Source organism: Mustela nigripes, chromosome 6 (assembly GCF_022355385.1).
Source record: "Mustela nigripes isolate SB6536 chromosome 6, MUSNIG.SB6536, whole genome shotgun sequence".
NCBI classification, from domain to species: domain Eukaryota; kingdom Metazoa; phylum Chordata; class Mammalia; order Carnivora; family Mustelidae; genus Mustela; species Mustela nigripes.
In genome coordinates, this window is record NC_081562.1 from 105,521,497 (window position 1) to 105,542,547 (window position 21,051).

At 37.3% G+C, this 21,051-nt stretch overlaps 1 protein-coding gene across 13 annotated transcripts in view; it reads left to right on the top strand.

The window, feature by feature from the left end:
• Positions 1–21,051, top strand: part of ERC1 (ELKS/RAB6-interacting/CAST family member 1) — a 552,388-nt gene that overhangs the window by 282,628 nt on the left and 248,709 nt on the right. For all 13 annotated transcript variants that reach the window (XM_059403881.1, XM_059403878.1, XM_059403884.1 and 10 more), the window contains one exon: positions 15,199–15,359. In XM_059403881.1, coding sequence (XP_059259864.1) covers positions 15,199–15,359 — 161 coding nt within the window. The remainder of the gene's footprint in view (positions 1–15,198; positions 15,360–21,051) is intronic.

Sequence of the window (21,051 nt, forward strand, 5' to 3'; positions counted from 1 at the left end):
ATTGCTTTATCCAATAAGTTTACATAATTTTTAAATTTCTTTGTTGTTGTCTCTACTGTCTTTATGGCATCTTCAGAGGGAGTAGATTCCATTTCAAGAAACCACTTTCTTTGCTCATCTAAAAGAAGCAACTCTTCATCTGTTCAGATCTTATCATGGGATTGCAACAATTAAGTCACGTCTTCCGGCTCCACGTCTAATTCTAGTTCTCTTGCTATTTCCACTACATCTGCAGTTCTTTTTCCATTGAAGTCTTGAACCCCTCAAAGTCATCCAGGAGGATTGGAACCAACTTCTTCCAAACTCCTGTTCAGGTTGATAGTTTTACCTCTTCCCATGAATCACAAGTGTTCTTACCAGCATCTAGAATGGTAGACTTTTTTTCCAGAAGGTTTTCAATTTACTTGTCCCAGATCCATCAGAGGAATCCCTGTCTATGACAGCTGTAGCCTTCCTGAAATGTATTTCTTAAGTAATAAGACTTAAAATCTGAAATGATTTCTTCTTGCTCCATGGGCTACAGAATGAATGTTGCGTTAGACATGAAAACTACAATCATCTCATTGTATGTCTCCATCAGAACTCTTCAGTGTCAGTGAGCAATCATATTTTGAAAGGAATTTTTTTTTCTGAGCAGTAGGTCTCAGCAGTGGACTTAAAATATTTAATAGACTATGTTGTAAACAAATGTGCTATTGGGACGCCTGGGTGGCTCAGTTGGTTAAGCAGCTGCCTTCGGCTCAGGTCATGATCCTAGCGTCCTGGGATCAAGTCCCGCATCGGGCTCCTTGCTCCGCAGGGAGCCTGCTTCTCCCTCTGACTCTGCCTTCCACTCTGTCTGCCTGTGCTCGCTCTCACACACTCTCTCTCTCTCTCTCTCTCTTACAAATAAATAAATAAAATCTTAAAAAAAAAAAAGTTAAAAAAAAAAACAAATGTGCTGTTACCTAGGCTTTGCTCTTCCATTTATAGAATATAGGCAAAGTAGACTTAGCTTGATTCTTAAGGGCCTTCGGATTTTTAGAGTGGTAAATGAGCACTGACCTCACTTAAAGTCATTAGCTGTGTTAGCCCCTAACAGAAGAATCAGCCTATATTTTTAAGACAAGCATTAACTTCTCCACTCTAAGATGACTTCTTCTTCCAGTAGAAAGCTGTTTCATCTACATTGAACATCTGTTGTTTAGTGTAGCCACCTTCATTAATGATCTTAGCTAGATCTCCTGGATAACTTGTTGCAGTTTCTGTATCAGCAGTTACTGCTTCATCTTGTACTTTTATGTTATGGAGATAATTCTTCCCTCAAACCACATGAACCAACCTCTGACAACTTCAGATTTCTCTTCTGCAGCTTCCTCACCTCTCTTAGCCTTCACAGAATTGAAGAGAGTTTGGCCTTGCTCTGGATTAGACTTTGCCTTAAGGAATGTTACAGCTGTTTTGGTCATTCCATAGAATGGAGGGTTAGTAAAACTTTCTCCATATAAGTAATAAGGTTGTTTCTCACTTTCTTATTGTTTGTGTATTCACTGAAATAGCATTTGTAATTTCCTTTAAGAACTTTTCGTTTGCAGAGGCACCTGGGTGGTTCAGTGGGTAAAGCCTTTGCCTTCGGCTCGGGTCATGATCTCAGGGTCCTGGGATTGAGCCCCGCATTGGGCTCTCTGCTCAGCAGGGAGCCTGCTTTCCCCCTTCTCTCTCTGCCTGCCTCTCTGCCTACTTGTGATCTCGGTCTGTCAAATAAATAAATAAAATCTTAAAAAAAAAAAAAAAAGAACTTTTCCTTTGCATTCACAATTTGGCTGTTTGGTACAAGAGGTCTGGCTTTCAGGTATCTTAGCTTTGGACCAGTCTTCCTCACTAAGCTTAATCATTTCTAGCTTTTGATTTAAAGTGAGAGATATGTGACTCGTTCTGTCACTTGAACATTTAGATACCATTGTAGCATTATTAATTGACCTAATTTCAGTATTGTTATATCTCAGCAATAGAGAGGCCCAAGGAGAAAGAGAGTGACAGGGGTTGGTGGAGAAGGCATAGTACACACTACATTTGGCAGGCAAGTTTGCTCTCTTATATGGGTGCAGTTTGTGGTGCCCCAAAAAGAATTAGAGTAGTAACATCAAAAATCACTGATCATATATCACTATAACAAATATAATAATAATGAAAAATGGGAGAATTAACATTGTAACAGACATGAAGTGAGCAAATGCTTTTGGAAATAAGGAAACAGACTTGCTTGACATGGGTTGCCACAAAACTTCAATTTGTAAAAAATACAAGGGCTTTGAAGTGCAATAAAACAAGGTATGCCTGCACACACACACATACATATTGTATTCAGAATATATCCTATTGCTTTTCTTTCTCTGGAGAACCCTAACACACCTATAATAATCATTTATTTCTTCATCACATAGATTGGAGAGTTAGTGTAGTTGGCCTTGCTTTAGTTGTTGACTGGGGTGGCTGTGCCCTCATGATTATTTCTAGAACCCAACTGAGAGGGAATAGCTACTCAGAATGTTGCTTTTTTGGCAATGGTGGAAATGTAGCCTAACCACATGTATTATGAACTTCAGCTTGTTTCTGAATTGCTCACATCCCAATACTCAAAGCATATCACATAGCCAAGCCAAAATCAAGGGTCAGAGGAGTATTTTCTTCCCATTATTATGCTATGGGAAGGATGTGGATGAATACTAATACCATAGAGGAATGAATAATTGGGACCACTAATTCAGTCTATTCCTAAAGGCAGTATAAAAGTAGGAAATACCATACGAGCCTGAGAATAGGAAGGATTTCTTAAAGAGGATATAAAAGTCACAAATCTTAAAGGCTTTTTATAAGATACTTGGGGGCACCTGGGTGGCTCAGTTGGTTAAACGTCTGACTCTTGATCTCAGCTCAGGTCTTAATCTCAGGGTCATGAGTTCAAGCCCTACTCTGGGCTCTATGCTGGGCATGGAGCCCACTTTAAAAAAAAAGATATTTTTGATCGTACAAAGATACCATAATAAAAGGGACAGTTAAAGTACACGCTGGGAGAAGAAATTTGCTAAGTGTTTAATTGATGAAATGTTGGTCTCTAGAATATATGTTTATGGGTATGTTTAAAATTTTTCCAAAATCAACAAGAATAAGAGAAGCCAGTGGAGGTTGGAAGCAAAGATTTCAGCTTCAAGGAAAAGCAGCACAAATGATTCCTAAACAAATGAAAAATGTTTAGTCTTAACTGATAATTATTGAAGTAATAAAGAACTTGATAAAATATGTATTGAGAAATTTATAAAGAGGAAATCAGATTATTGTTTTCTGAACCCGTATCTGATCAATGTTACTGCTATAAGTGTCTTGATATGTCTTGATATGTCTCTTCATTTGATACAACATGAAGTACACAGCTTTATTTGTGAAGTACTATTGTTAAAAAGACAACTCAGATCTCAGTCTAATGAAGACTTTAGATATAACTGTCATTTTATAGGAAGCATGAAGATAAGAGGAGCAATGTAAATAGCACCATTAAAAAAATAATTGACCGAATCCAAAATGTGGGACATTGTATTGGACACATGACTCAAATTTGTTTATTTCTCAACTCAGTTCTTTTCCATTGATATCTTTTTCTATCCTTACGGCAACACTACCTTGAAGTTTTATAGATTTTTGAAGTCAAGAAGTATGAAATTTTCAACTTTATTATTCTGTTTCAAGATAACTTATTCTGGCTCCCTCATTTTAATATCAATTTTAGGATTAGCTGGTCAATTTCTGTAAAAAAAGACAGCTAGCATCTTTCCATGGATTACATTGAATCTGTGGATCACTCTAGGATGTATAGTCAACTTAAAAACCTAAGATACCTGAACATGATATTTTGCCACTTATTTAAATTTTCTTTAATTTCTTTCAATAATCCTATAATTTTCAGTATATATATATAATGCATTTTAAGTGAAATTTATACCTAGCTATTTCCTTCTTTGTGATGCTATTTTAAGTATAATTGTTTTAAATTTCATTTTTGAATGTTTATTGCTTGTACATGCATAGACAGTTGATTTTCTATATAAATCTTATATTCTGCAACCTTTGTATACTTATTGATACTTTGTATTCTTATTGATTGATATATATGTATATATGTATATATTAAAAATATATATCTTATAAATATATTATTTTTTTTATTTTTTATTTTCTATAAACATATATTTTTATCCCCAGGGGTACAGGTCTGTGAATCACCAGGTTTACACACTTCACAGCACTCACCAAAGCACATACCCTCCCCAGTGTCCATAGTTCCACCCCCTTCTCCCAAACCCCCTCCCCCCAGCAACACTCAGTTTGTTTTGTGAGATTAAGAGTCACTTATGGTCTGTCTCCCTCCCAATCCCATCTTGTTTCATTGATTCTTCTCCTACCCACTTAAGCCCCCATGTTGCATCACCACTTCCTCATATCAGGGAGATCATATGATAGTTGTCTTTCTCTGCTTCACTTATTTCGCTAAGCATGATACGCTCTAGTTCCATCCATGTTGTCGCAAATGGCAAGATTTCATTTCTTTTGATGGCTGCATAGTATTCCATTGTGTATATATACCACATCTTCTTGATCCATTCATCTGTTGATGGACATCTAGGTTCTTTCCATAGTTTGGCTATTGTGGACATTGCTGTTATAAACATTCGGGTGCACGTGCCCCTTTGGATCACTACGTTTGTATCTTTAGGGTAAATACCCAATAGTGCAATTGCTGGGTCATAGGGCAGTTCTATTTTCAAGATTTTGAGGAACCTCCATGCTGTTTTCCAGAGTGGCTGCACCAGCTTGCATTCCCACCAACAGTGTAGGAGGGTTCCCCTTTCTCCGCATCCTCGCCAGCATCTGTCATTTCCTGACTTGTTTATTTTAGCCATTCTGACTGTTGTGAGGTGATATCTCATTGTGGTTTTGATTTGTATTTCCCTGATGCCGAGTGATATGGAGCACTTTTTCATGTGTCTGTTGGCCATCTGGATGTCTTCTTTGCAGAAATGTCTGTTCATGTCCTCTGCCCATTTCTTGATTGGATTATTTGTTCTTTGGGTGTTGAGTTTGCTAAGTTCTTTATAGATTCTGGACACCAGTCCTTTATCTGATATGTCGTTTGCAAATATCTTCTCCCATTCTGTCAGTTGTCTTTTGATTTTGTTAACTGTTTCCTTTGCTGTGCAAAAGCTTTTGATCTTGATGAAATCCCAATAGTTCATTTTTGCCCTTGCTTCCCTTGCCTTTGGCGTTGTTCCTAGGAAGATGTTGCTGCGGCTGAGGTCGAAGAGGTTGCTGCCTGTGTTCTCCTCAAGGATTTTGATGGATTCCTTTCGCACATTGAGGTCCTTCATCCATTTTGAGTCTATTTTTGTGTGTGGTGTAAGGAAATGGTCCAATTTCATTTTTCTGCATGTGGCTGTCCAGTTTTCCCAGCACCATTTATTGAAGAGGCTGTCTTTTTTCCATTGGACATTCTTTGCTGCTTTGTCGAAGATTAGTTGACTGTAGAGTTGAGGGTCTATTTCTGGGCTCTCTATTCTGTTCCATTGATCTATGTGTCTGTTTTTGTGCCAGTACCATGCTGTCTTGATGATGACAGCTTTGTAATAGAGCTTGAAGTCCAGAATTGTGATGCCACCAACGTTGGCTTTCTTTTTCAGTATCCCTTTGGCTATCCGAGGTCTTTTCTGGTTCCATATAAATTTTAGGATTATTTGTTCCATTTCTTTGAAAAAGATGGATGGCACTTTGATAGGAATTGCATTAAATATGTAGATTTCTTTAGGTAGCATAGACATAGAATAAATATTGTTCCAATCCAGGAGCATGGAACATTTTTCCATTTCTTTGTGTCTTCCTCAATTTCTATCATGAGTACTTTATAGTTTTCTGAGAATAGATTCTGTGCCTCTTTGGTTAGGTTTATTCCTAGGTATCTTATGGTTTTGGGTGCAATTGTAAATGGGATTGACTCCTTAATTTCTCTTTCTTCTGTCTTGCTGTTGGTGTAGAGAAATGCAACTGATTTCTGTGCATTGATTTTATATCCTGACACTTTACTGAATTCCTGTACAAGTTCTAGCAGTTTTGGAGTGGAGTCTTTTTTTTTTTTTTTTTTTAATTTACTTGAGAGAGAGAGAGTGAGAATGTGAGAGAAGAGAAGGTCAGAGAGAGAAGCAGACTCCCCATGGAGCTGGGAGTCCGATGCGGGACTCGATCCCGGGACTCCAGGATCATGACCTGAGCCGAAGGCAGTCGTCCAACCAACTGAGCCACCCAGGCGTCCCTGGAGTGGAGTCTTTTGGGTTTTCCACATATAGTATCATATCATCTGCGAAGAGTGATAATTTGACTTCTTCTTTGCCGATTTGGATGCCTTTAATTTCCTTTTGTTGTCTGATTGCTGAGGCTAGGACCTCTAGTACGATGTTGAATAGCAGTGGTGATAATGGACATCCCTGCCGTGTTCCTGACCTTAGCGGAAAAGCTTTCAGTTTTTCTCCATTGAGAATGATATTTGCGGTGGGTTTTTCATAGATGGCTTTGATGATATTGAGGTATGTGCCCTCTATCCCTACACTTTGAAGAGTTTTGATCAGGAAGGGATGTTGTACTTTGTCAAATGCTTTTTCAGCATCTATTGAGAGTATCATATGGTTCTTGTTCTTACTTTTATTGATGTGTTGTATCACATTGACTGATTTGCGGATGTTGAACCAACCTTGCAGCCCTGGAATAAATCCCACTTGGTCGTGGTGAATAATCTTTTTAATGTACTGTTGAATCCTATTGGCTAGTATTTTGTTGAGTATTTTCGCATCTGTGTTCATCAAGGATATTGGTCTATAGCTCTCTTTTTTGGTGGGATCCTTGTCTGGTTTTGGGATCAAGGTGATGCTGGCCTCATAAAATGAGTTTGGAAGTTTTCCTTCCATTTCTATTTTTTGGAATAGTTTCAGGAGAATAGGAATTAGTTCTTCTTTAAATGTTTGGTAGAATTCCCCTGGGAAGCCGTCTGGCCCTGGGCTTTTGTTTGTTTGGAGATTTTTAATGACTGTTTCAATCTCCTTACTGGTTATGGGTCTGTTCAGGCTTTCTATTTCTTCCTGGTTCAGTTGTGGTAGTTTATATGTATCTAGGAATGCATCCATTTCTTCCAGATTGTCAAATTTATTGGGGTAGAGTTGCTCATAGTATGTTCTTATAATAGTTTGTATTTTTTGGTGTTAGTTGTGATCTCTCCTCTTTCATTCCTGGTTTTATTTATTTTGGTCCTTTCTCTTTTCTTTTTGATAAGTCTGGCCAGGGGTTTATCAATTTTATTAATTCTTTCAAAGAACCAGCTCCCAGTTTTGTTGATTTGTTCTATTTTTTTTGTTTGTTTGTTTCTATTTCATTGATTTCTGCTCTTATCTTTATGATTTCTCGTCTCCTGCTGGGCTTAGGGTTTCTTTCTTGTTCTTTCTCCAGCTCATTTAGGTGTAGGGTTAGGTTGTGTACCTGAGACCTTTCTTGTTTTTTGAGAAAGGCTTGTACCACTATATATTTTCCTCTCAGGACTGCCTTTGTTGTGTCCCACAGATTTTGAACCGTTGTATTTTCATTATCATTTGTTTCCATGATTTTTTTCAATTCTTTACTTTCCCGCTGGACCCATTCATTCTTTAGAAGGATGCTGTTTAGTCTCCATGTATTTGGGTTCTTTCCCATCTTCCTTTTGTGGTTGAGTTCTAGCTTTAGAGCATTGTGGTCTGAAAATATGCAGGGAATGATCCCAATCTTTTGATACCGGTTGAGTCCTGATCTAGGACCAAGGATGTGATCTATTCTGGAGAATGTTCCATGTGCACTAGAGAAGAATCTGTATTCTGTTGCTTTGGGATGAAATGTTCTGAACATATCTGTGATGTCCATCTGGTCCAGTGTGTCGTTTAAGGCCTTTATTTCCTTGCTGATCTTTTGCTTGGATGATCTGTCCATTTCAGTGAGGGGAGTGTTAAAGTCCCCTACTATTATTGTATTGTTGTTGATGTGTTTCTTTGATTTTGTTATTAATTGGTTTATACAGTTGGCTGCTCCCACGTTGGGGGCATAGATATTTAAAATTGTTAGATCTTCTTGTTAGGCAGACCCTTTGAGTATGATATAGTGTCCTTCCTCAGCTCTTATTATAGTCTTTGGCTTAAAATCTAATTGATCTGATATAAGGATTGCCACTCCTGCTTTCTTCTGATGTCCATTAGCATGGTAAATTCTTTTCCACCCCCTCACTTTAAATCTGGAGGTGTCTTCGGGCTTAAAATGAGTTTCTTGGAGGCAACATATAGATGGTTTTTTTTTTTTTTATCCATTCTGATACCCTGTGTCTTTTGACAGGGGCATTTAGCCCATTAACATTCAGGGTAACTATTGAGAGATATGAATTTCGTGCCATTGTATTGCCTGTAAGGTGACTGTTACTGTATATGGTCTCTGTTCCTTTCTGATCTACCACTTGTAGGCTCTCTTTGCTTAGAGGACCCCTTTCAATATTTCCTGTAGAGCTGGTTTGGTGTTTGCAAATTCTTTCAGTTTTTGTTTGTCCTGGAAGCTTTTAATCTCTCCTTCTACTTTCAGTGATAGCCTAGCTGTATATAGTATTCTTGGCTGCATGTTTTTCTCGTTTAGTGCTCTGAAAATATCATGCCAGCTCTTTCTGGCCTGCCAGGTCTCTGTGGATAAGTCAGCTGCCAATCTAATATTTTTACCATTATATGTTACAGACTTCTTTTCACGGGCTGCTTTCAGGATTTTCTCTTTGTCACTGAGACTTGTAAATTTTACTATTAGTTGACGGGGTGTGGGCCTATTCTTATTGATTTTGAGGGGCATTCTCTGAACCTCCTGAATTTTGATGCTTGTTCCCTTTGCCATATTGGGGAAATTCTCCCCAATAATTCTCTCCAGTATACCTTCTGCTCCCCTCTCTTTCTTCTTCTTCTGGAATCCCAATTATTCTAATGTTGTTTCGTCTTATGGTGTCACTTATCTCTCGAATTCTCCCCTCGTGGTCCAGTAGCTGTTTGTCCCTCTTTTTCTCAGCTTCTTTATTCTCTGTCATTTGGTCTTCTATATCACTAATTCTTCTGCCTCATTTTTCCTAGCAGTGAGAGCCTCCATTTTTGATTGCACCTCATTAATAGCTTTTTTGATTTCAACTTGGTTAGATTTTAGTTCTTTTATTTCTCCAGAAAGGGCTTTTATATCTCCCGAGAGGGTTTCTCTAATATCTTCCATGCCTTTTTCGAGCCCGGCTAGAACCTTGAGAATTGTCATTCTGAACTCTAGATCTGACATATTACCAATGTCTGTATTGATTAGGTCCCTAGCCTTCGGTACTGCCTCTTGTTCTTTTTTTTGTGGTGAATTTTTCTGTCTTGTCATATTATCCAGATAAGAGTATATGAAGGAGCAAGCAAAATACTAAAAGGGTGGCAACAACCCCAGGAAAATATGCTTTAACCAGATCAGAAGAGATCCCAAATCGTGAGGGGGGAGAAAGGGAATAAAAAGAGGTTCAAAAAGGGAGAAAGAAAAAAAAGAAAAAAAGAAAAAAAAAAAGAAAGGAAAAGAATTTAAAAAAAAGAAAATGAATAAAGAAAAATATAAAAAAGAAAAAATATATATTAGATAAACTAGTTTAAAAACGTTAAAAAAGAAAGGGATAAAAGTTAAAAAAAAATTTTACCAGAAGGCGAGAAAAAAAACAAAAAATGAAAAAGAAAAAAGTGAAATTATCTACAAGACTAAAAAAAAATCACAGGGAGAAAGCCATGAGTTTCGTGCTTTGCTTTCTCCTCCTCTGGAATTCTGCTGCTCTTCTTGGTAGGTGAACTTGGTCTTGGCTGGATTTCTTGTTGATCTTCTGGGGGAGGGGCCTGGTGTAGTGATTCTCAAGTGTCTTTGCTCCAGGCGGAATTGCACCGCCCTTACCAGGGGCTGGAGTGAGTAATCCACTCGTGTTTGCTTTCAGGAGCTTTTGTTCCCTGAGCGCTTTCCGTAGAGTTCCGGAGGACAGGAACACAAATGTCGGCCTCCTGGTCTCCGGCCTGGAGGAGCCGAGCGCCCAGGGCCCCACTCCTTAGTGCGCCCTCAGAGAACAGTGCCCAGTTACTCCCGTCTGCCTGACCTCCGGCTGCTCTCTGAGCTCTCCGAGCCTGCGACCGGTTCAAGGTAACACCGAGCTGTGAGCTTACTGTCGGCTCTGTCTCTGTAGCCGGCTTTCCCGTTCCAATACCCGTAAGCTCTGGGACACTCAGACACCCCTGATCCTTCTGTGACCCTGCGGGACCTGAGGCCACGGTGACCCCGCGTGGGCTTTGCCCCGGTTTAGCCTCTGGAGCGCTGTCCCTCAGCGGAACAGACTTTTAAAAGTCCTGAATTTGTGCGTGGTTGCTCCGCCGCTTGCCGGGAGCCGGCCCCTCCCCCCGGGGTTTATCTTCCCGTCGCTTTGGATTCACTTCTCCGCCGGTCCTACCTTTCAGAAAGTGGTTGTTTTTCTGCTTCCAGAATTGCTGTTCTTCTCTTCAATCTGCCGATGGATTTTCAGGTGTTTGCAATCTTTAGATAAGCTATCTAGCTGATCTTTGGCTAGCTGAATTAGTCTCAGCCTGCTACTTCTCCGCCATCTTGACTCCTCTCTCTCTCTTTCTCTCTGTCTCTCTGTCTCTCTCTCTCTCTCTCTCTCTATATATATATATATTTTTTTAGTAGACTCTTGGTGTTTGTTACTATATAAGATCATGTCATTTTCAACCAGAGAAAGTTTTGTCTTCCTTTTAATTTTTTGTCTATTCTAATTTTGCTGGCTATCACTTCTAGTACATTATTAAATAGACATGGTGAGAAAGGACAGTCTAGTCTTGTTCTTGGTGCTGGTCCTAGAGGGAAAGCATTCTCTCTTTCATTGTTAAAGTTTATATTATCTGTGAGTTTTTCATAAATGTCCTTCATCACGTCGAGAAAGTTTTTCTTTTTCTCTATCTACTTGACTGTTTCTATCATGAAAAGTTGTTGGAAATTGTTAAATACTCTTCTGCATCTACTTAGATGATCATGTAGGTTTTTTGGCTTGTATTCTACTTATACAGTTTATTACATTTAATTTTATATGTTAAGCCAACCTTGAATTCTTAGGATAAATCTCAGTTTTTATATCTTCCTAGGTTTGATTTTCTTTTCTTTTTTTCCTCTGTATTCAGAAGGAATACTCCTGTGTAATTTCCTCTTTTTTTTTTCTCTTTAGATTTTTCTGGTTTTGTTGTCAGGGCTTCTGCATCATAATCCCTGTTTGCCATGATTCCCATTTCTCTTACTTTTTGGCATAAATTGTGCAAATTTCATCTTTTGTACATTTCTTCCCCCAAATCTGGAATCAGCTGTGTTTTTACGGAGCCTGTTCAGTTTAGTGGGAAACTATAATCTGGGTGTTGTAGTGCTCAAGAGTTGTTGGCTCTCACTGCTTTTAACTCCTAGGTAGTATGTATGTAGGTCGTGTTTTTTCCTTTTGGTTCTGGAATATATAAAGTGTAGGCCCCTTTTTATGTACATGAAAAAACAAAGTTGGATGAAATAAGGAAGTCAGAAGATTCAATTATAAAATCTTCATAAACTGATAGAATGAACCAGTGATTTATTTTGGAATATATATGTCAAAGACAAAAACAAAGAAATGGAAGGGATTAAGTAACAAATTTAGAATGGTGATGAACTGTCATGGGGGACTTTTGGCCATACAGTTGGATAGATGCACCTACAAAGCTTGTGGATAATGAGTATATAGATGTGTATATTGTTCTTGGTTCTGGAATATATGTGTATTCCTTCTTTATATACATATATTTCACATTGGTTATTTATGAAACTTAAAGGTATTTTATGCACAAAGCATTATGAAATTATCTTTCCTATTATTTGTAAGTAGTCTTTAGATAATTTGTGTTCTTGGGTGCCTGGGTGGCTTGGTTGAGCGTCCGGCTCTTGGTTTTGGCTCAGGTCATGATCTCAGGGTTGTGTGATCAAGCACTGTGTCAGGGCTCCATGCTCTGTAGGGAGTCTGCTAGAGATTCTGTCTCTCACTCTTCTCTCTCCCTTTGTCCTCCCCTCTTTTCCCTTCTCTCTAAAAATATGTAAAGAATTTTTTTTTTTAAAAAATGTATATAATTCTTAAAAAAATAATTTATGACCGTTTGCCAACTGTACCAAAAGTGCCTTCTTACTGTGGCTATTAAAGTTCTTCTTACTATTTATAATGCGGAGTTAGTTCAATACCCATATTGATAAAAATGAATTATGACCATTACACTGTATTTATTCAGTTGCATTTATATTGTAGATCTAAACATGAAATAAGTTAGAGAAAGACAAATACTGTATGATCTTATTTCTAGCTGGAATCTAATACAAAACAAAAGATACAGACTCATAGAAAAAGAGATCAGTCTTGTTACAAGAGGTAGGGGGTGGGTCAAATAGGACTTGGAAAAAGGTGGTCAAAAAGTACAAACTTCCAGTTAGAAGATAAGTAGTAAGGATGTAATGTACACAGCATGAGGACTGTAACTAACAGTGCTCTACTATATATAGGAGTGTTATTAAGAGATCAGATCCTAAGATTTGCCATGAAAAGGAGGAAGTTGGTTTTTTCTTTATTCTTTTTATTGTATTTATATGACAAGATGGATGTTAGCTGATCATATTGTGGCAATCATTTCACAATATATGTAAATCCAACCATTATGCTGTACATCTTAAAATTACACAGTGATGTATGTCAGTTTTTTCTCAGTGAAACTGGAAAAGGGCTTTTTAAAAATTGTTTTTATCAAAAGTACCTTCAATAAATTTTGCTAATTTCATATAGTAGAATTCTATATAGTTGAGAGAATTACAGAACTATAAGTATTATACCCAGTAATATGGATAGATCTCTGAGTGAAGAAAATCTGTACTTAAAATTATATAATACATAATTCCATCTGTACAAAGTTAAATAGGCAAAACTAATGTAGTGCTAGAATAAAGGTTAGTCTTAATCTAGGAAGAGGTTTTGAGATGTGTTTCTGGGGGACTGTTAATGTTTTGTTTATTGGTCTGTATTCTCATTACATAGGTGTGTTCAACTTAAAGAAAAATTTTCAAGTTGCACATTTATCATTTGTGTAGTTTTCTGTATGTACGTTGTATTTCCATAAAGCACCTACTAAAAATTTTAGATGCATAAGCGTATATATAAAATGAGCTTCCTTTTAAAGGAAAAAGGAATAAATTGTTTGTAATACATCTAAGTTATATAAGAAATTGATACCGTAACTTACTTGGGGTAGTGAAAGACAGTTGGGAGGCAGATTTTTTTTTTTATTTAAGGTGAGTTCATAAGATACAGAAATATTGCACACTTTATTAGAGCTTCTATAAATGGTGCCATCCATTACTGATTTCGTGTTATAAGATTTGTGTTATAAGAACATATTATATATCATTATATCATTTTACTTCATTTTAAATAAGATTTTAAATGAATTAAACTTATTAAAATGAGATTATCCTGGGGCGCCTGGGTGGCTCAGTGGGTTAAGCCGCTGCCTTCGGCTCGGGTCATGATCTCGGGGTCCTGGGATTGAGTCCCGCATCGGGCTCTCTGCTCAGCAGGGAGCCTGCTTCCCTTCCTCTCTCTCTGCCTGCCTCTCCATCTACTTGTGATTTCTCTCTGTCAAATAAATAAATAAAATCTTAAAAAAAAATTATAAAATGAGATTATCCTTATTTGCAGTTTTCAAAGTGTGGATAATGATATATGATAACATAAAGCTTGTAAATATTTAAATACATATCCAAGGAGAGCTGCATGATGATATATATTCTCACAGCAGTGTTCTCACAGCTGTTAGCTGAGAACATTAACTTGATCACTTCTGAAAAGATACACAAAGTAGGATGATTCAGGTGGTGCCAAAACACTAAATGTATCTGTTTATTATCAGTGTTGAGCAGCTGTTACCAATCAATATGGAAAGTTTGGTTAGGTCTGAGGCACTAACATCCTGAGGTCTGTTAACAACTCTGATTTGTTATATTGCAGTTTTGTCTCTAAACTGTTCTCAGTTTTAGTATCATACAAATTGATTTTATGTAGAAGTCAGTGAATGGCAAGTCCCACACCCATCTCTTCCTCTGAAAAGCCTTGTCATCACTAAAATTATTTCTTGGCAAGCGGCAGCCTGACATAAACTCTTACGATTGGTGCAGTTGGCTGGTTGATTACCTGGTTTAGATTGGTTCTGGTATTAACACATTTTTGCCTACATATATTTTGCTTCAGAATTAAAATGTACATGTTTAAGTAATTCTGATTTGGATGCCACCCAGAGTGAGTGCAAATGACTGATGAAGTGTGTACTGTGTTCTCTTAGTTCCTTGTGTTGTAGAGTTCTGTCTTTTCTCCCTCAGGAGTTTTTTCAAGTCTTCTTAAAGCATTCTCTCTCCTCTCTTTGTGGTCATGTATTTTTCTTTCTCTTTCCTGCCTTCCTTGAGAAAACTCTACTTCAGAGCAAGAAGCTGTCTGATTGAATTCCAGCTCTTTTCTCCAAAAGAAATTATTTTTAATGGTGTAAACAGAAAAATCTTTGGATGAATAAAAATGACTTATTTTGTTTATACAGAGTGTTATTAGTCAAGTTTATGTCTTTTGTTTCTTATAATCCTTGAAGAGAAATTTACTATGATTTTGTTCCTTATATTTTTATCTGTGTTATATTGTGAATTCCATGGAAATTTGTGGGCCTTTTCCAATAAATTATAACTATGGCAAATTTGACTTCTTGAACTGATACAGTTGTATTTATCAAAAAGAAAATGAAGTTCTTTTCCGCGTAACTTGCGAAGAATTAGGGGGGAGGAGAGACCAGAGATGCATATCTTTATTTGGTATATGGTCTGGATTTATATATTTGAACCAACAACAGTACAGGATTTTTGCTATATGTGCGTGTTTTTAATCTTGTGGACCTGGAAATTGCCCGTTACTTAGCTCCTCCGTCAAAATGCCAAAATGATCAAAAATGTCAAAATGATCAAAATGCTCAGTTTTTCTCTTTTCCACACTTATCACAGGTGGAGGAATTACTGATGGCCATGGAGAAGGTGAAGCAGGAACTGGAGTCCATGAAAGCCAAGCTGTCCTCTACTCAACAGTCTCTGGCAGAAAAGGAAACTCATTTGACCAATCTTCGTGCAGAAAGAAGGAAACACTTAGAGGAAGTTCTGGAGATGAAGTAAGTGTTCATAATCTTATTTTTCAGGCATGTGCTTAGTAGAAAACCTTTTTCTCATTGCTTTCATCATCGGACCCAATTTATTACCGCTAATGCATTAGCTTAATTTTAACGCAAACCTGTATTTCTCACTCCCTAAAACAAATTTGAAACAAATTCTGGTCAAATCGAATTATTTTTGCCTCCTCACTGAATTTTAAATTCCTCTAGAGAGAGAGAGAGAGATAAAGAGTGTGTATAGGTGTGTGTGTATAACCATATCCAGGTGCATCTCTGAAATTTCTAAAATCTTCTGGAAAGTTTAGCCATATTGCTGAGCTTCCTGAGAAACATGACTGTTGGTCCTGAGGTCCTGTGATAGCCAGGCACTTTTTAAAAACATTTTTTATTATAAACACTTCCAAAGGTATACAGAAGTAGAGAGAATAATATAATGAATCCCTACATAAATATCCTCCATATTTTCCCCCGTCATTTTCCTACTAGTCCCACATCTTGTGGCTTCCTGAGATAATTTGTTGTGAGGTATGTGCATGTCTGCTAGTCCATAACAGATGCTCCTTTTTCTTCATCGTGGCACCATGCCCAACCCTCACCCCTACAGAATTGCCCTGCTTCCAGGTTTTATAAAGACAGATTTATCCTGGGTCAGCTCAGCAACCTTCTTTACCTCAGCAGTTATCTACATTTTTGTTGTCTTTTCTTCTGTTTCAGAAAAGATGCTCTCTCTCCATCATAAGGCTAGCTTCTGATTTCTATCACAGCTTTTAAGCACACGTCCCCTTCTCTGCGGTCTTCATCTGTTAGTCTTCTCTCACATAATCTGTGCTCATTTTCTCTTAGTTTCTTCTTCTCTGCATAAAACTGAGTCTTTCTGACCTACATTAAGTAGACTGCTCAGCTCAGCAAGTACTTTGGGTTAATATCCCTCTTCTTTTCTGCTGTTTGGAACTATCAATAAGTGTTGAGTACTCAAATTACAGAACAGACGAGCATCTTGCCATGAGAGTTTTCATGACACATGTGATATCCTGACAGCAGCCTTAGAGTTGAGAAGGCAGTTGTTGGGGTGTCACCTGCATGTAGGATAGGTTATTGGGCCACAGTGTAAGGTTAAGAGATTCTAATCTTTCAGGAAAGCATTACAGGTGATCTTCTTTTAGAAGTGATGAGTACTTGAAGCCACAAATAAATTCGTATGCTGGGAGAATAGGGGGAGGTTAGTGTTCTGAGTATCATCAAGAGGATAAACTTTGTTAATATGCTGCAGTTAATGTAAGACAAGTGTTTTGTCACTGGTGGTTGAAACTGAAAGCTTGGTATTTTGGAGATGGAGTAGTAGAGGTAACTTTTGAATAATAAAGCATGAAATTATTTGAATGGAAGAGGTCTGGGAACCATTCCTAAAACATGGTAGGGGATAGAGTTGAGAAGCAAATTAAATCACAGCCTAAAGGATTTAAGAAGATGGAAGAAGGATGGATATAATGTTGTGGAAAACAGAGTATCTCATGATGTTCTGAAGCAGAAACAGGCCTCACTAAAGTAACAGTAGTAGTGTTGGGGTTTTTTTTGCTCCATACACCAATATCTTGATTTTTACCTGTCAGATCTTTCCTACTAAGTACAGATACTTGCTTATAGCAAAATCATGGTGTATTTGTATGGGAATTTTCTCTTATCATTAGGACTTTGAAAAGATATGAAAGACGTTTTAAAGGAATGCTTGACTTCAAGTCATGAAAAGGGAGTGGTGTGTAATTTTTTTTTTCTTTTTCGGTACTACCATGCTATACTCTGTTGTGGACTTCCCTTTCCAAACCAGGACTGGGATTACATTTCTGAAAACTATTATGATTAGCAAAACTATTTTTGGTAATATCAAGCACTCACACAATAAAGCATGGGATAAACAATTAAAGTATGTAGAGAAATTTTTAAGTAGTCTAGAAATTTAGTAAAACAGACATTAAATGAAAGTTCTAGAAATAAAGTGCTAAAACCTGGCTCTGATGGACAACCTATCTCTTAAATCACCTTTTTCAGTTGCCCATAGTATATGCCGTGGCATCATGACACTCTAAGATTTTTCATTAGTTTGTGTCATGCAGATTTACCAACATAAAGGTTTTGTTGTTATTGTTGTTTTATGTTTTGGTCTGTGGTTTATTTTTTTTATTATGTTCAGTTAGCCAACATATAGTACATCATTAGTTTTTGATGTAGTATTCCTAGCATAAAGTTTTAAAAGTTGTCCTTGCTTTAATTTCCACTTAAATTTCCCCTTGTCTTTCAGTTTCATATCTTAGTAAAATAGTGGTCAAATAATTCCCTTTTAATAAGTTATCTCAGCATTTTAGACATAATCCTCTATCCACATATTCTGTTGGGAGTGTGGTTGTTCTTTAACTGGCCTGCTCTGTTTTCACTGCACAGTAGGCCTACAAAGTCTAGAAAGCAGCTAGTATTTTGTTCTTTCCTCTTAGAACAGTGAATTGAATTCCCTATTTTTTTTTTAATGCAGATTTCCAATGTATGGCTTACAAATACAAAGTAATGCTTCCTAAAACCTCAGTTGAAAACTGTAACCTAAGTGTAATTATATACAAAACTCTATGAATATTGTGGGTTCTCATACAGCGAGCTTTTGATTCCTTTTCACTATGAAACTGAGCAAGAGAATAGCTTTTCTTCTATATTTTAGACTGCTTTCTATATGTTGAGCAAGTTCTTCTAATCACCTGTCCTTGGTTGGGGGTGTCTCAGTTCCTACAGCTTTGCTCCGAATTTACTTCATTCTTTGGTTAGTTTATAAGTTTACTCCCTCCAACTAGTTGTACATGATCTCTGTCTCTAATTATTTACGGCAACTAGTAAGAGCATACTTCATGGAATGAAGGACTCTGAATCAGAACTTACCAGTTCTATGACTTAAGCAAGTTCTTTAACCTCTCTCTGCCTCAGTTGGCTCATTTTTAGAATAGCGATAATAATTGTTCTGCTTCATAGAATATTCATGACATTTTCTCATTGTTTCATGGCAGGACCCACCATATTTTAAATGTTCACATTGCTTAATTATGGATAACTGAGTAAGTAAAAGTATTTATTCATTATAACCTGAGAACTTGAAATGTAGAAGAAACTTGAGAGGAATGGCAGTGTGCAAGAGACGGAGACACGTATATGTGTGAGTCAGAATCTAGAATAAGAAACGTCTCTCCTGAGAAGAAGGCAGAGTTGCCCTATATATCTAAAAATATAGAAAAAAATTTTTAAAGATTTTGTTTATTTATTTGGCACAGAGAGAGACCAAAAATAGGCAGAGGGGCAGGCAGAGGGAGAGGGAGAAGCAGGCTCTTCACTGAGCAGGGAGCCCAATGTGGGGCTCGATCCCAGGACCCTGGAATCATGACTTGAGCCAAAGGCAGTTGCTTAACCAACTGAGCCACCCAGGCGCCTCTAAAAATATAGAAATTTTTTTTTAGCAAAGCACAGGAATAGTCTAGTTTTCTGCAGTAATCCTGACCATGTCAGACCAAAAGGAATGACCTAATCATACTTCTCTAACCCTAGCATTTATGATTGTCATTTCTGAGCATCTTTTACAAACAAATGGTGGCCCTGAGTTTGAAGACATGTGAAACTGCTCACTTAGTAGCCTGCTAGTGAACCAGTAGAAACATTTGTGTTGGTTCACCAGCCTTGAAGGAACATTTTTATTGGCAGATCCCCTGTTGGTTCTTCTTTTCCCTATGCCATGGTTTTATTAACCTTTATTTTTTTATTCCACTTTTATATTAGTCTTTTTCCCTAAGAAAGGATGAATTGGAGAAGGGGACAAAGTAATAAAATAACAATTAATAATATCTGTAATAAATTTTAAGTATCAGCTCAGGTCATGAGTTTGAGTAGTACGATTTCTAGATGAGAGCTGGCTCATTCTCCACTGCCTTGCATTCACACTCCTACTGCCGTCTCACCCTATGTTGGCACTTTGAATAAAAAGACTCATTTTTCATGTTTAATAAAAATTTTTATGAAACTATGAATTTGACTACCCTGAGAACAGGTTTGTTTGGGAGAAGTGGTAGAAGAGCCCTTTTGTTTCTTTGAGATTCCAGAGGCATTTGATAAGTAGCATTCCATTAGTAAAGTTGGCAGAGAAATTCAAACCTCTCTGGGCTAAATTATATACTCTTGAGATGCCTTTGGCTAAAGAAAGCTCTTAACTTCCCACAACAGAAAGTAAATTTTCATATGTACCTAGGAAGAGTCGTATAATACAATCTAAATTCTGACATTTAAAGTATCTTTTAAGAGAAAGGAATAGAATATGTTTAGAATTAAGAAAGTTATTGAAAATGCTTACTTGAAAAAGTTCAGACTATTTGGGGGTAGTATAGGTTAGGTGTCAATCTATTACACCTTGAATAATTAAAATGAGTCTGTATTTTTTTAAAAGATTTTATTTATTTATTTATTTGACAGAGACATAGAGAGGGAACAGAAGCAGGGGGAGTGGGAGAGAGAGAAGCAGGCTTCCTGCCGAGCAGGGAGCCCAATGTGGGGCATGATCCCAGGACCCTGGGTTCATGACCTGAGCTGAAGGCAGACTCTTAACAACTGAGCCAACCAGGCACCCCAAGTCAGTATTTTTTTTAAAGATGTTACTTATTTGAGAGAGAGAAGACAAGAGAGAGCAATAGAGAGAGAGAGACCACGAATGAGGGGAGGGGCAAAAAGAGAGGGGAAGGCAGGTTCCCCTCTAAGCAGCAGCCCCCTCCAAATGCTGGGATGGATCCCAGAGTACTGGGATCACAACCCAAGCCGAAGGCAGACCCTTAACAGAACGAGCCACCATGTGCTTGAGAGTTTGTATTTTAAATTGTTTTATCTTCTGATATCCTATATTTCATTTTCAAATTTATTATAATGTTGCGGACATTAAAGAAAAGAAATCCCAATTGGGCATTTATGACAGCCTTCTAAATTAACCACAAAATTGAAAAGTCATGCAAATGTATCATAGGAACAGTTATACCCTAGTAACAAATTGAAGTGTTTTCTAAGTAACATTAGAACATGTATACTTTTTGCATAGCCACATTTATTTATACGTCTATCACATACCTTTATTAGAGGCAGTAGACATATGATAAAGGACTTGTAGTGAAACTGGAAGCATTTTTCACATTGACTTGAAATACTGAAGTTTAAATATTCTGTAGGAAATCACATAAATTAATATAAAAATTTCCTGTACTTGAAAAAGAAAGCAAAGTATGCTGAATAGCATAACTATAAACAAGAGACAGAGCTGGGACTGGTCCTTGATAAAATGATAAAGTAGAGTTTGTGTCTATAATCAACTCTCCCTTGGGACTTTGGGTCTTTCTCTCTGGTCTTAATTCCTTAATTCTGCCCCCTTTTCTTCTACCCTTATCTCCAGCTCACTTATGTATCCCCCTAATAGGAGGTATAATCTTAACTGTTCTTTGTATCTTTCCTCATTAGACTAATAGTTTACTTGAGGCTCTTAGTTATTTTAGAACAGTGGAAGAAATGGCTTTGTTAATATAATAATTGTTAGAATTTTCTACCTCTTTTTTCTCCTAAACTTTGACCATGATGCTCAGCTTTTCACAAGATAGGGATGTGTATTATAAATGTTTTTCTCTAATGTTTTTAT